General features: G+C 44.3%; 1 protein-coding gene across 3 annotated transcripts in view; it reads right to left on the bottom strand.

The window, feature by feature from the left end:
- Positions 1-12,300, bottom strand: part of SUFU (SUFU negative regulator of hedgehog signaling) — a 99,761-nt gene that overhangs the window by 35,865 nt on the left and 51,596 nt on the right. For 2 of the 3 annotated variants that reach the window (XM_052800217.1, XM_052800219.1), the window contains 5 exons: positions 11,398-11,540; positions 8,776-8,861; positions 6,640-6,712; positions 1,758-1,914; positions 116-227 (listed from right to left, as the gene is read on the bottom strand). In XM_052800217.1, coding sequence (XP_052656177.1) covers positions 116-227; positions 1,758-1,914; positions 6,640-6,712; positions 8,776-8,861; positions 11,398-11,540 — 571 coding nt within the window. The remainder of the gene's footprint in view (positions 1-115; positions 228-1,757; positions 1,915-6,639; positions 6,713-8,775; positions 8,862-11,397; positions 11,541-12,300) is intronic. The other variant, XM_052800218.1, reaches the window with a different exon arrangement.

The raw sequence follows: 12,300 nt of genomic DNA, 5'->3' as shown, positions 1-12,300 counted from the left end.
CTAGCCTTCCTCTCCCCTTGTCAAGTCTTTTCCCACCCAGCTTTAACTTTGTTTTCCATGCTGAGCTCTTTAGCCTCCCTCCTCCTACCACCTGAGCGTGCAGGGCGAAACTTACGGTGCTCGGTCGTGGTTCAACCCGTTCTGTCTTTGTGCATTTATCGGAGGTAGAACAGGTTTGCTGTTAATCTCAAGCCCTCTTCGCAGAGTCTCCCTGATTTGCTCTGTATCTGCAAAGATATAAATTTTTATTTAGCATGATTTAGAGTCCCCAGAAACATCACAGACACAAGAAGACGTCAGCTTTTTTATTTAAAGGCCTGTTTCTATGGTGTGTTTCATCTAAACTCTTCCCCTTCAGAAAGAAATGAAGAGATACTAAGGGTGAATTTTTAACAGCTCTTCCTGCACCTTAGGAGTTATTTCACTTTATAAAGTCAGCTTAAATTCTCTTGGTTTGGGCTGCGATGTTATGTCAGGCAAGGAGAGCTGGAACCTTTGGTACTGAGCCCTCCTGATGAGGAAATTCTGAGTAGTTTTGCATCCTCTCATAAATGACGTGTTTGCTGTCTCTGCACCTCTCACAGAACCTCCTGACACTTCCAGCCTTTGCGCTGGAAGTCACTTTTCCCATTAGGCATAACAGGAATTTGTTCCTTTACCAAACAAGTGCAAGGAGGTTCCTGAGTTTTTGCAACTGGCTTTGCAAATGTGTTTATTAATTTACAACATGATCCACAAAAGAAAGGAATTTTATGCAGAACAAACTTTAGCCTCAAGATCACATTTGAAAATAAACTGCAAATTATTCAGTTCAGATGTAGTCTTTTTACTTTTTCATTTTCCTATAATGTCTAATGGCCAAATACATTAATATGATGCTTTCCTACCTTTCTTAGAAGTTTCCTCATCTTTTTTTGAGAAATGTGGGAATCGGGTAGAGAAAAAAAATATCCAAATTATTTCAAAATCTTTTGAAGGATAAACAAATATCACCATGTATACCTGTCTTGGGCTTTTCATTTGCAGAGCTGAGGGAAAATAGCCTTTTTAGATCCAGTGCAGTTCAAAATACTTGCACAGAAGCCAGAAGGAACCCTATGTGCATTTAAATATTTTTTTTACCATGGACTTAAAAACAAGTAAGATACCATTCCTGTGGAAACCATCGTTAATTCCAGGAAATCTCGAGCCCTCAAATTTTATGTTGCTTCACCCATTTGAAAGGTAACATGCATAATTTCAAGCATGTGTAATGGCTATGACATCTGTACACTGAGATGGCATCTCATTGCAAAGGGGAACTCCACCATATTTTACTTCTTCTTTCCAGAGTTCCGTATTTGCAAGAATCACTTGAGTTCAGCTACAGCAATGTGCAGTGTCAGTCCAACTTGCCACCCAAGAAGTGACAATGTTAATAAGGAAACACAGCCTGGGAAAATGCAGTTGCTTCACCTTGCAGGTGTTCACAGTCCTGGCTTCACCCAGTGCTCAGTTTAACTTTGCAGATTTAGAATAGAAATAGCCTAAAAACTGAAAGAAACATTTAGACAAAACAATGCAAAGATCTCTCTTCCTCTCTCCTGCCTTCCTCAAAGAGGCCACACCAAAATTCATTTTGCTCCCGAGACATACTGAGCCTTCCAGTAAATGTGGTGGTTGTTATGAACCCCAAAATGCTGCATGAATCAGCTCACTGCCCAGACCCATCAGAAAACCGAAAGGCCATGACAGCGACTCTGCCCAGGACCTCTTACCTTTCCCAGAGAGCCGCCGCGGCTGGGTCCCAATGCAAATGCTCCTGCTGTCTTCGTCATCCTCTGGGGGCCGGCTGAGATCATCCCAGGCACATTTGGCACTCACTCCACTCAGGTTTGAGCCATCTGTCTCAATCCCTTTGTCGACTCTCTCCTGCTTGAAAAGATCCAAAACCCCAAGACTTTTTTGGGCGTGGCTTGAACCTGAGCTGGAACCCACCCTGGCTCAACCCAACCTTCAGCAGCTCCTGCATCTCCCCCCTCCGCAGCCAGTTTCCACTCTCTGGCCCCCGTGCTTTGATGTATCACCTAACAGTGACTGCACATTAAGCCAAATCAGGGAGCTGGTCTGAACTGGAACAACCCTTTTCCATAGCAGGTTGGTCTGAACTCCTACCCCTTTCCCACTGCTTCACTACGTGGCCCTGGCAGGTACAAAGCAGGGAAAGATAGAGGTGGAAGTCAGTGGCCTGGGGTATGCAGCGTTACTTCTTTCAGTGTTAGCTCCGGTTTACACCAACTCAAAGTATTTATGACACTACATTATACACTCCTGTACGAAGCACAGCTTGGCAGTCTACCTATTACATGTCAATGATAACAAACCCCCAAAAAACTAAACTTAAGTTCTCTTTCCAAGCTTACCGAGGAGTCCCACAATGAAAACAGCTCACAGAGAGACTCCTCATTCACAGCAGTTCATCACTTGCAAACTGCCCAGACAACCACTGCTTTTCAATGTGCTGGGGTGTTCAGTAAAGGACAAACATGCAAGAAGACACAGGTCTGTTCACAATGTCAAAGCTTTTGCATAGCTTTCTCTATTGGCAAAATACACCAACTCCCTCCCTTGCAAGCTGGATTTTCCAAGCATGTAACCACCATTTGGGTCTCGGAATTGTCGCACACCAACCACAAGCAGCTGCATACTCTGAGACACCATGCATTTTCTCAAGGACACGTGCATCTGTTGCCAGCAAGACTGCCCTAAGCTGCAGCCAAAAGTTCCACAGGACACCCACCTGCTAGGGGAACTAGCATTAGTCTGAATTTCCACCTATGTCCCACAAGGGGGTAATGTTGAGCTGAACAAACTCAGGGCTGAGCTACACCGAGGAAGGGCTCCTCTTACTGATGTCACCTCTCCCCTGGCACTGTATCAACCTGGCTCATTTTCCTCTCTTCTGAAGGGGTGTCACTTCTTGTACCGCTCAGTGGCACCAGCAAGACCGCCATCTCACTGCTTACATCTGGGTCACCTCAGAATAGGAAGTAAGTCCCACTGCTTGTGGGACAGAAACTTTGAAGATTTGAGGAAAGAACAGAGCTGTGTTACGTACAATGGGAGCAGATCTCTCCGCTTGTTATTACTACCCTTCAGTTTGACCTTGCCACTGGTGTCAAGAGACCGTGGGAGCATTCAGCGCTTTGCAAAATCTGTTCCCAGACTAAAACCCACATACGTTCCTCCCTTTGCCCAGCTGCGCACACTGCACCCTAGGAAAGGGCATTGCCTGTTCTTGTGACCATTCAAGAGAGGATTTGAGCAGCTCAAAGATAAGCAGAAGCACTCAGGGTGTGGCTGCACAGCAGTTTAAGTTGATGTAATTCACAGTGGCTGCAGTCCCACCGTCCTCCATGTGCTCCTACCCCTTCCCTTGAGCCAACTCCTTTTTTTTTTTTTTTTTTTTTCAGATGGATCACCTCCCTAAACTGGCTCTTTGGCCCAAGAGCGGAGGCAGAAGCCTGTGGCTGGGGGCAGGACCAGAGCAGTCCTGACTTAGATTTAAGCATTCAAGACACTGCCTTCCTTCCGCCTCTCTCCCTGAAAGACGACTCCTCTTTGGGATCTTCCTCTGGTGTCAGGGGAGACTGGCTTCTATGAAAACGTAATGGGAAAATCTGAGAAATAATAAATCTGCTAGGATTTTCTTTTGTTATATCCTAAACATAAAATTAGTTGTTTCATCCAGAAATAGAAGTTGTGGGAAAAAAAATAAAAATACATCTGATCCCACATATGCAAATTATGCTCTATGTAAGATTTTAGCATATGGATCCTTCCAGAGCCCACCAAGGCGCTCTGTGAGGACCCAAATCAGCTGGCATGGGGAGGTTTAACTTGTCAGCATGGTTATTTTTCATTCCAGTGATTGGGGAAACATGGGAGAGCCACCAAACTTGCCCTTGACCAGGGAGCAGAAGAGCCCACAGGGCCCTGAGGACTCCATCGGGCAGAGGCTCTGGTGGGATGTCCTTCTCCACCCCTGCAGCCAAGGACCCCGCTCACAGCCACAGTCGGGGCCTCCGGACAGTGCGCAGAGCCTCGGGGAGGGGGAAAGGGACTCATCATCTGCGTCTCAGCTGGTTTGCAGAGCACTTCCTCAGGGGAAGAAGTGCTGCTCTGTTGGCATCCCTTGGAGATCAAGGGGGGCTGATGGAAATGAGCTGGCCTAAGGCAGCCTAATTTGCATGCCTGTTTTATAACGTTTGCAAGTATTGATGTTGAAGGGGGAAAAACACCAAAAAACCCCTAATCAGTGTAGACTCTCAGCTGGGGCAATGCACAGCTTTACCCCATCTTTAGCCAGCAAAGATGTGCCTGGGCTGAGGGGCTGTTCTTCCTCCCTTGAAAGGGCAGCCTGAGCAGGAGGTTGGAGGAGCCCAGGGCAAAGGAGGTTCAGCTTTTTCCTTCCTCAAAGAAAGGATGTTTCTGTCCCATTTTCCTCTCAGCATGTGGGAGAGATGCTCTGAGGCTCTTATAAGTCATTGATCCCTTTCTAAACAAGCCAGAGCACTGCAGTGTGACCCGCAGAGCGGCAACCACAACTCAGGAAATTCAAATCAGCTTTATTCTCTTCTGAGATATCTGCTAAAACAGAAGCAAAGCACTGAGAATCAGCACAGAGCTGGGGACCAACCGGGATTGTTTGACAGTGCTGCCAGGGAAATCTGAATGGCCTACAGGGAAGCCTGGCTGCACAGAAAACAGCCAGCGTTGCCACAGCGTTAATTGCCGACATCCTGGGATGACATCTTAGTTGGGATCCATTCTCAGCAACTCCGAACAGAAAGTACAGCTGCTGCTGCCAGGGCTGGGTTTAGGCCTCAACCAATTCCCACAAGAGACAATGCAGCCTCAAAACAAGCTCTGCCCGCTTCCCAGGCAGGCAATGTGCTTGCCTGCTCCCAGGAAAGTTGTCTGTTTTCTCTGCCTGCTCCCTCCCTCCCCTCCGCCTATCTTCCACTGCTGCCTTTCAGCTCTCACAGACCCTGTACCACCACCAAGAAAAAGCCAAGCGAATAACACTTTATCTTTTCCCCACTAGTTAAAGCAGGAGGCACATGACATGGCTGAACCCAGCCCGAAACAGCCTAGCTCCCTGCACTCAGCAAAGGCTCTTTGCGGGACTCTGCGTCACAGCAGCAAGTTTTGCCCTGTGAATCCCCAGGGGCTGCAGCAGCAGAGCAGGAAGGAGGTACACACACCCACACCTGTGCATACGCACTACTGCAAGGGCAAGAGAGAACAGAAACAGGAATGTCTTCAATGTGAGGAAGTCCGGAAAGACCACAGACATAGCAGCTTTCAGTGGCAGGACACACTGGTGAGGCAGAGGTACTCTTTATTTGCCTTAACTTGCCTTGGCTGACTCAGATTCCAGTAAGCTGAGCTACTTTTCATTTACAGTAAATTGAAGAAAACCCTGTTATCATCAGGAATCACCAGTGTGCAGAGAACAGAAACACCCTCCAGGAGGGGAGAGGGCAAAATTTTTAAGAGCCTAAAAACTTTATAGGACTTGCAGTTGTACTAGCTCCCATATTGTGGGACATTTGTGGAACATTTTTTTTGGTGTGTCTCAGACCAGGGTTATTTCAGATGAACAAAACCTTAAAAACAGTAAAAGTAGAATTTGGTTTTGTTCTTAAGCTTTCAAAATAAAAGATGCTGTGAGGCAACTGAGGGTAATCAGATGCAGACATGCAGACCATAAAGTAAACGCAACAGCTTGTACAAAACGTGCACATATGCACGTGCCCTACCAGGCTAAGCCATAAGTTCTCTGTTAAAGGCAAATACTCAGTGATTCACTGAAACAAGGTCAGCACCACACTGGATTTGCCTGGGACCCATGTACTTCAGTACTGTAACTCTGCTGAAGAGATGCAGAAATGTCCCCCAAATGCACGGATCAGCAGTAGTCCATGGGATGGTAACCTCTCCATAGAGGTCCTATTCTGATCTTGAAACTTCAGAAATTAACTTGAACTCTGAAGGTTTACTATATCTTCCTGCATGGATTATTAATAACTGCATGAGATACTTTTAGCTTCCCACTGTTTCTCAGACCACACTAACTACTTGGCCTCAAGTGACATCCTACAGGAATGAGCTACACTGTCACATCTGCTGTGAAAAAATATTACTTAGTTGGTTTTGAGTTTTCTGCATGTTGTATCTCCTTACGCTTGTATATAAAACAAAGGAGGAATTTCCTGATCTATCATCTCTAAATCTTGTATTGTCCTATGTTCTTTTACCTTCTTCTATTTTCCTCCTTTCTAAAACATGCAGTCCAAATCTTACCAATTTGTCTCATATATGAGATTCTGTTTTCCTGGTCTCTCTTTAACTTTCTTCCTAGAGCTGCCATCCACCTGGGACTGGACATGTGCACTCTTGAACCACCTCTGAGAGGGCAAAAGTCTCTAAGACTTTTCCAGGATTATTGCAAACATTGAGAAGACCACAGCACCGTTACAGAAAATAATAGGACTGCTTTATACCATTAAACCAATTCTCCCTAGCTACTACAAAAGACATTTTTGCATGTCTTTGTATCATAAAGACATGACATTTTATAAACTGAAGACATACTTGCAGATGTGGGTCAATCTCGAATATTGTCTCTCCTCTTCGCATATCTGTTATCAACCAGGGGCCTCCAGCTCTACACAGAAAGAAAGGTAATGAACCAAACAAGCACTTTAGCTAGTACTCCCCAACAGAGTCCTCAGAGTGGACCTGCACTGGAAAGAAGCACAAGGTAGAGTTTAAAACAAGCCTAGAAGCCCTCTATGTTGCGTGTACATCCCATAGCACGCATTTGTCCTTTACATTTCCCAAATACATAATGAAAGCTCTCCATGACTTAGCTGTTATCTGCCTAGTGTCTGGCATCACCAAGACTTGCAAAGCAGTCAGGATTGACACAGGCTATCCCCTGTGTGGACCCACTTACTCATACAAGACTGAACTGTGTTTTAATCTTACAGGTACCTGAACTGGGACTGAGAAGTCCAGTGTAGCCTATGTCTAAGAAGGATGGGCAAGGCATAGGGTCAAGATTTATATCTCTACTACATACTTAAAGATGCAGCAGGGTCCCAATGGGACTGCACTTTTTGCTGAGATCAGCAATCATATTCAGTACCATAAAAAGCTTATTGCTCTGATAAATATCCTCACAATAGATGTTTTGCCCAGTTGGTACTTAATGGCTGAGTACTCAGATGGTTCAGGGAAAATCTTTGTTTTCATTAGCAATAAAAGTCACAAGGGTCAAGATGCTTCCCAACAAAGGTGATAGAAAACAGATTACTGTGAAGATGAACTACTTGGAGACTTTACTTTGGGTCACAGTGCAGGCAGACTACAGAAGACAGCCTTCGATGGTGCTTTTCATTTGAAGTAAAAACTGAAGTCTTCCGGAATTGCCATACAAATTTTCATTTTTTTCATGAGATACTTTGTTATTGCAGTCAAAAGCCCCCTCCTCCGGCCTTGTCTGTGTTACGGTCTTCTAAAGCACTTGGAGTGGGAGCAATAAAAGTTAATATTTTATAGCTTTTCAGATGCACTGATAGCCACTCTTTTTTCACATCACTTTGGAAGCTGTTAATTATTAACTGCAGAGGTGTGACCTGCTTCAGTTCCTCACTGGGATGCAAGAGACTATTACCTGACTCCACATCAGCGGCTTAGTAGTTTGCAGCTTTGCCTTCGAATCATGTTCATTTGGGTTTAATTTTATCCTTGGAAAGGTGCTTGTACCACAGCACAAAGGCCAAAAACCAACACAAGAACAGACTGAGGAGTGTTATATCTGTATTGACTTAGAGGAGCCAAGGGAGCTGCATACAGTGTTTATTGCCTTGGGGTCCTAGAAACAAAGCTTGTAGCTGGACAAATTCACTCGTACTCTAGAACATTCGCATGAATTACCTGCACTTGTGCCTAAAAGGGGAAAGTTCAAGTTTAGGAAGTCCAGCAGCAAAGGCTCTTCCAAATAATCCATCAATTAAAGGCCATTGTGACACTAGACAGTGTACTATTGTGCCCAGGAACACATATTCAGAACTATTTTGTTCTAAAAAAATCTTTTGAGCTACAATCACACAGCAATAACTTCCACTAAAGATAAGAGAAAAATATTTAAACAAAACACCTGCAAGCCAAAAAAGATTAGGTCCAACCTGGCAGCAAATAAAGCATCAACATATCATTTAACATTTAAAACCCATCTCTTCCTTAATGACTTCTTTGGGGTTTTTTGCCATGGGAGAAATAACAATGAACTCCACTTGCATGAACACTCCACCAAGAGTGGGGCCAGTTTGAGAGTGACTTTCTCACTTTCAGACACTACCCAAGTTTTGCTAGCCACTGTAAGTCAGACCCTCTCCTTCCTTTCTTTTAAACTACACTGAGAGGTCACCAGTAACAGTTATCCCAGCTCTCTCAGGAAGAGCCAATGAGAAAATGCTGCAGGCGTAAAAAGAAGGAAATTAAGCTTTCAAGACCTCATTCTGTTTCACCCTGAACATGTGGACTTCCACATGCATTAATTTGCCATCTAAGTGTCTGTGCGTGAGAACAGATTTGCAATGAATTCCCATCTCTTGCTACAGCACAGGATTAAATAAGTTCCATCAACAAGTTAAAGATTGTTAATAAACAACTGAATTGTTCTCTATGGGAATGCTCCCCTACATGGACTATATAAGCACTTACACTGGGACAGTCCGAAGCAGTTCCAAGATCCCTTGCCCGTTCCACTGCTGAGCCGCATGCAGTTCCTCAGTGCAAACCCCAACGATCTGGAGTAAATGAAAACAGAGATACTAAACTGGATGGGAACCATGCAAGAACTGTAGAGAAAATGTACCATGTGGTGCTGGATCAAACAGTGCAGATACAGAGAAGTACCATTTCTTTAAACTAACTAGGTGAGCAAGGACAAATGGAGCCTGAGACAACAGATGGATTCTGCAATTCCTTATGCCCTCTCTCTACATTTACCATGTGAAGTGCCCTGGTCACATAACATTTAATCTTGCATGGCATGTGTGAACTTAACTATGAAGAGGGCCCGGTGGCAAATCAAGGTTTACTGAAGATCCACTAGTCTGTTCTCACCTTTCAATCTAGTCCACACAAGACAGGACAGGTTAGGGTCTGAGCACATGCAAGACACTGCTCTGTTAGCCAAATGCTAGGGGCAAATGCAATACTGCACCAGCAGTTTCAATCAGGCAAGGGACTCGCTGCCACAAGGGAGTGCTTTGGTGCTCATAAATCCTTGACCAACTCAGTTTGCTGACTGGTTACATCTTATCCGGCACCATAAAGTAAAGCTGCTTACACATCGCATAATCCACTCGTCACTGCAGGCAATTGCAGACTTCTGCTCTCCTGTATAAGGCAGGATGTGTTTGCTTTTCAGGATGGGAACCGCCACACTGAGCAATACCAGATGTCTCTCTCACAGCAGCTGAGATCAGCCACTTCAAATGTAGGGGTGAAACACCCTTCAGCTGATAGAGGAATGCAGTTTCTTCCTGATCCATCAACCACTGGCTTGTGCCTTTGAGCACAATGATTTGCTCTTTGGGATGAAAAATTATTTTAGCCATTGCTGCCTGGTTCCTTCCTCAACACTCTAAGCCTTTTCCAACGACGCTGAATTTTCGGTCAAAATCTGTTCAACTGATGTTTTTTCAGAAAAGAGGAAAACCAAAAACTAAGTTCTGAAGACCAGCAAGCAGAAGTGCATGATGTGCCTTTGCTGCAAGCACTTATCTGCACTGATAGAGATCCGCGTGGAAAACCATCAATGTCAGCATGTACTCGAGTTCTGCACACCCTACTTCCCCTGCTCCTTGCAGAGCTCATTTTCTCAGGACCCAGCCCTTGGAGATCCTCTTCATCCCCACCCATCTCCCAGGCCTCCCTCCATGAACAGCCTGAATCACCCTCACTTCAGGACACCCCTCCCTGGGCCTTCACTCACTAATTACATATAAACAGCAAGACTCTAAACAGGAAATTATTTTGTGTTCATTCTTTTCTTTTTGCAATCATTTCTCCTCATGGGTCAAAATAAATCCATAACAACAAGCAACAAACAAAGGGGAAAAACAAGTCAACTGTATGTGTGGTGGACGACTAGAGGCCAAGAGCCTCAGGATGCAACAAGTTGACTGTCCTTTGATCCAGGACAGCTGGGCACTAAAGAAGAGATGCGGACTAATGCAACACTAACTGGGGAGTCAGCCAGGAATAATCCTGTTTAGCTTGGCTCTCTGTCTCTCCTTCCAGGTCCCACAACTCACCTTTCACTGATTAATCCCAAGTCCATCTCTTTCTTGTTGATAAAACAGACTTTTGGGCACCTCAAGTCAGGAAAGCCTTTGCCCTTGCACAGCAGTTGTCTTGTGCAAGTCTGTGGTAATGGAGCTTCCCCTTACATGTTGCAACTACAGCCAAGGACAAATGGGAGCAACTCAAAGCTTAAATTGTAGAAGTGTATAGACACTTGCATTTTCCCACAGGATAGAAGCTTTTCCACAGAGCAGGGAAAAATCAGCAGTTGGCATAAACTATGCCAGCTCTTCCACTAAGGTTAATAACTCTATATGCAATTTAAAAATATCCAAAGCAGTCCATATCTAAGAGACATCACTGAGAAGAAGGATTTGGGGAAAGCAAGCAAATGTGTTTGGCCAAGGAAGCTCCCTTCACTGAACAGTAGGGTTAAATCGGCAAGGGATTTTTTAAATGTTTCTTTGGCAAAGCAAACCTGAACCTCTTAAACAGTAGATCAATACAGGAGAACTCACTTAGCCTCTAAAGAATCTTTGTGTCAATGCTACAGGCTACATTTCTGCCACTAAATAACACTAAAGCAACTCTGAGTCCTTCTCTAAACTCTTCTTTACCTGGAACTCAAACCAGTGGATCGCTTACCAATACTGACACAGAATTAAATTCAATTTAGCTCCACATTACCTTTTAAAAGTGCTTCTCTCAGCCTTTTTGCCTATGTTCATGTTTGAAATTTCAGAGCAGTAATGTAATATTCAACTCCAGGTCTGTTTTGGGGTGTAAACCTTCTCTCCATCAGACAGACCTCTATCTTAAGAACCTAGTGTGCCATTGCTCAATCCTGGTAAAATGCTTACTGAATGCCTCCAGAGTAAGAACTCAAAGATGAGATCCACGGTAATCAAATAAGGAAGAAAGATGGAAGACAGGAAAATAAACATCTGACTTATCAAAGCTAAATGAAATGTAATGTTAGCCTCATTCCACATCCAGAAGGTGACAGTCAGAGCCACCATTGCTGCGTCATACCTGTAGGAAAGTAACGACCCCAAAAGGAGTTTGTACCGGCTGCATCTGAGGGTCTTCTGTCAATAACATATGCTGGATTCTAGATTCACTGTTGTCCAAAGGGCTGTGCCATGATACATGGTCACCACTGCAGAAGGTGTTTTCTGCAAGGAAGAGAAGCAAGAAATATTTAGTCCATAAAGTCTGCCAGGATATTCCTTCTGTTAGCATCTGCTCCTGACTGCTGCCAGGCAGGGACCTCTGGTCTGGACTAGGACAGTCGCTCACGGCTATTCACAGTGACTGCCTCCAGCCAGCTCTGCTGAGTCTCCGAGTCAGCTGAAGCACCTGAGGCAGGAAAGGAGTCTCATTGACCCATCTGAATTCAAGCACTGACTTTAAAATCGCCCACTCTTGAGTCCTGTGGCAAAAAACGTTGTCCTGCTTTGATATTAATCCCAACACAGGAATACCAACAAATAAAGTTAGCTTGTCTCTCATTTGCTATTAGTCTCGTTTTGTGAGAGGGCACAGAGAGTCAGCAGGCCATACTGAATGTCTGTGGGATGGTGATTCATGCTTAATTTGCAGCTCTGATTTGCCACAGAGAAAAGGTCCTGAAATGTGAATTAAATACAAATAATATTCTGCTATATCTAATAAAAATCCACAGTCTGCTGCCCAACTTGTGATGGTCTAAGTCAAAGTCACTTTCTCTTCCAATTGTCTGGTGGCTCTGGTGCAGAATTATAATTAATATGCTCCTTCTTACCCAAACAATGAGAAAACCAGTAGGCTATAAATTTCATTCTATGTCAGAATAGACTGCATCAAAACAAAGAGCCAGAAATTATCTGTCCTTCTTCACAACTGTAAGCATTCCTTTCTTTTCTTCTTCTACTTAGAAAGACAAAACCCCTAGAT

Source organism: Harpia harpyja, chromosome 10 (assembly GCF_026419915.1).
Source record: "Harpia harpyja isolate bHarHar1 chromosome 10, bHarHar1 primary haplotype, whole genome shotgun sequence".
Lineage (NCBI taxonomy): Eukaryota > Metazoa > Chordata > Aves > Accipitriformes > Accipitridae > Harpia > Harpia harpyja.
The sequence above is the reverse complement of the archived record's forward strand: the minus strand, read 5'-3'. Positions and strand labels throughout refer to the sequence as shown.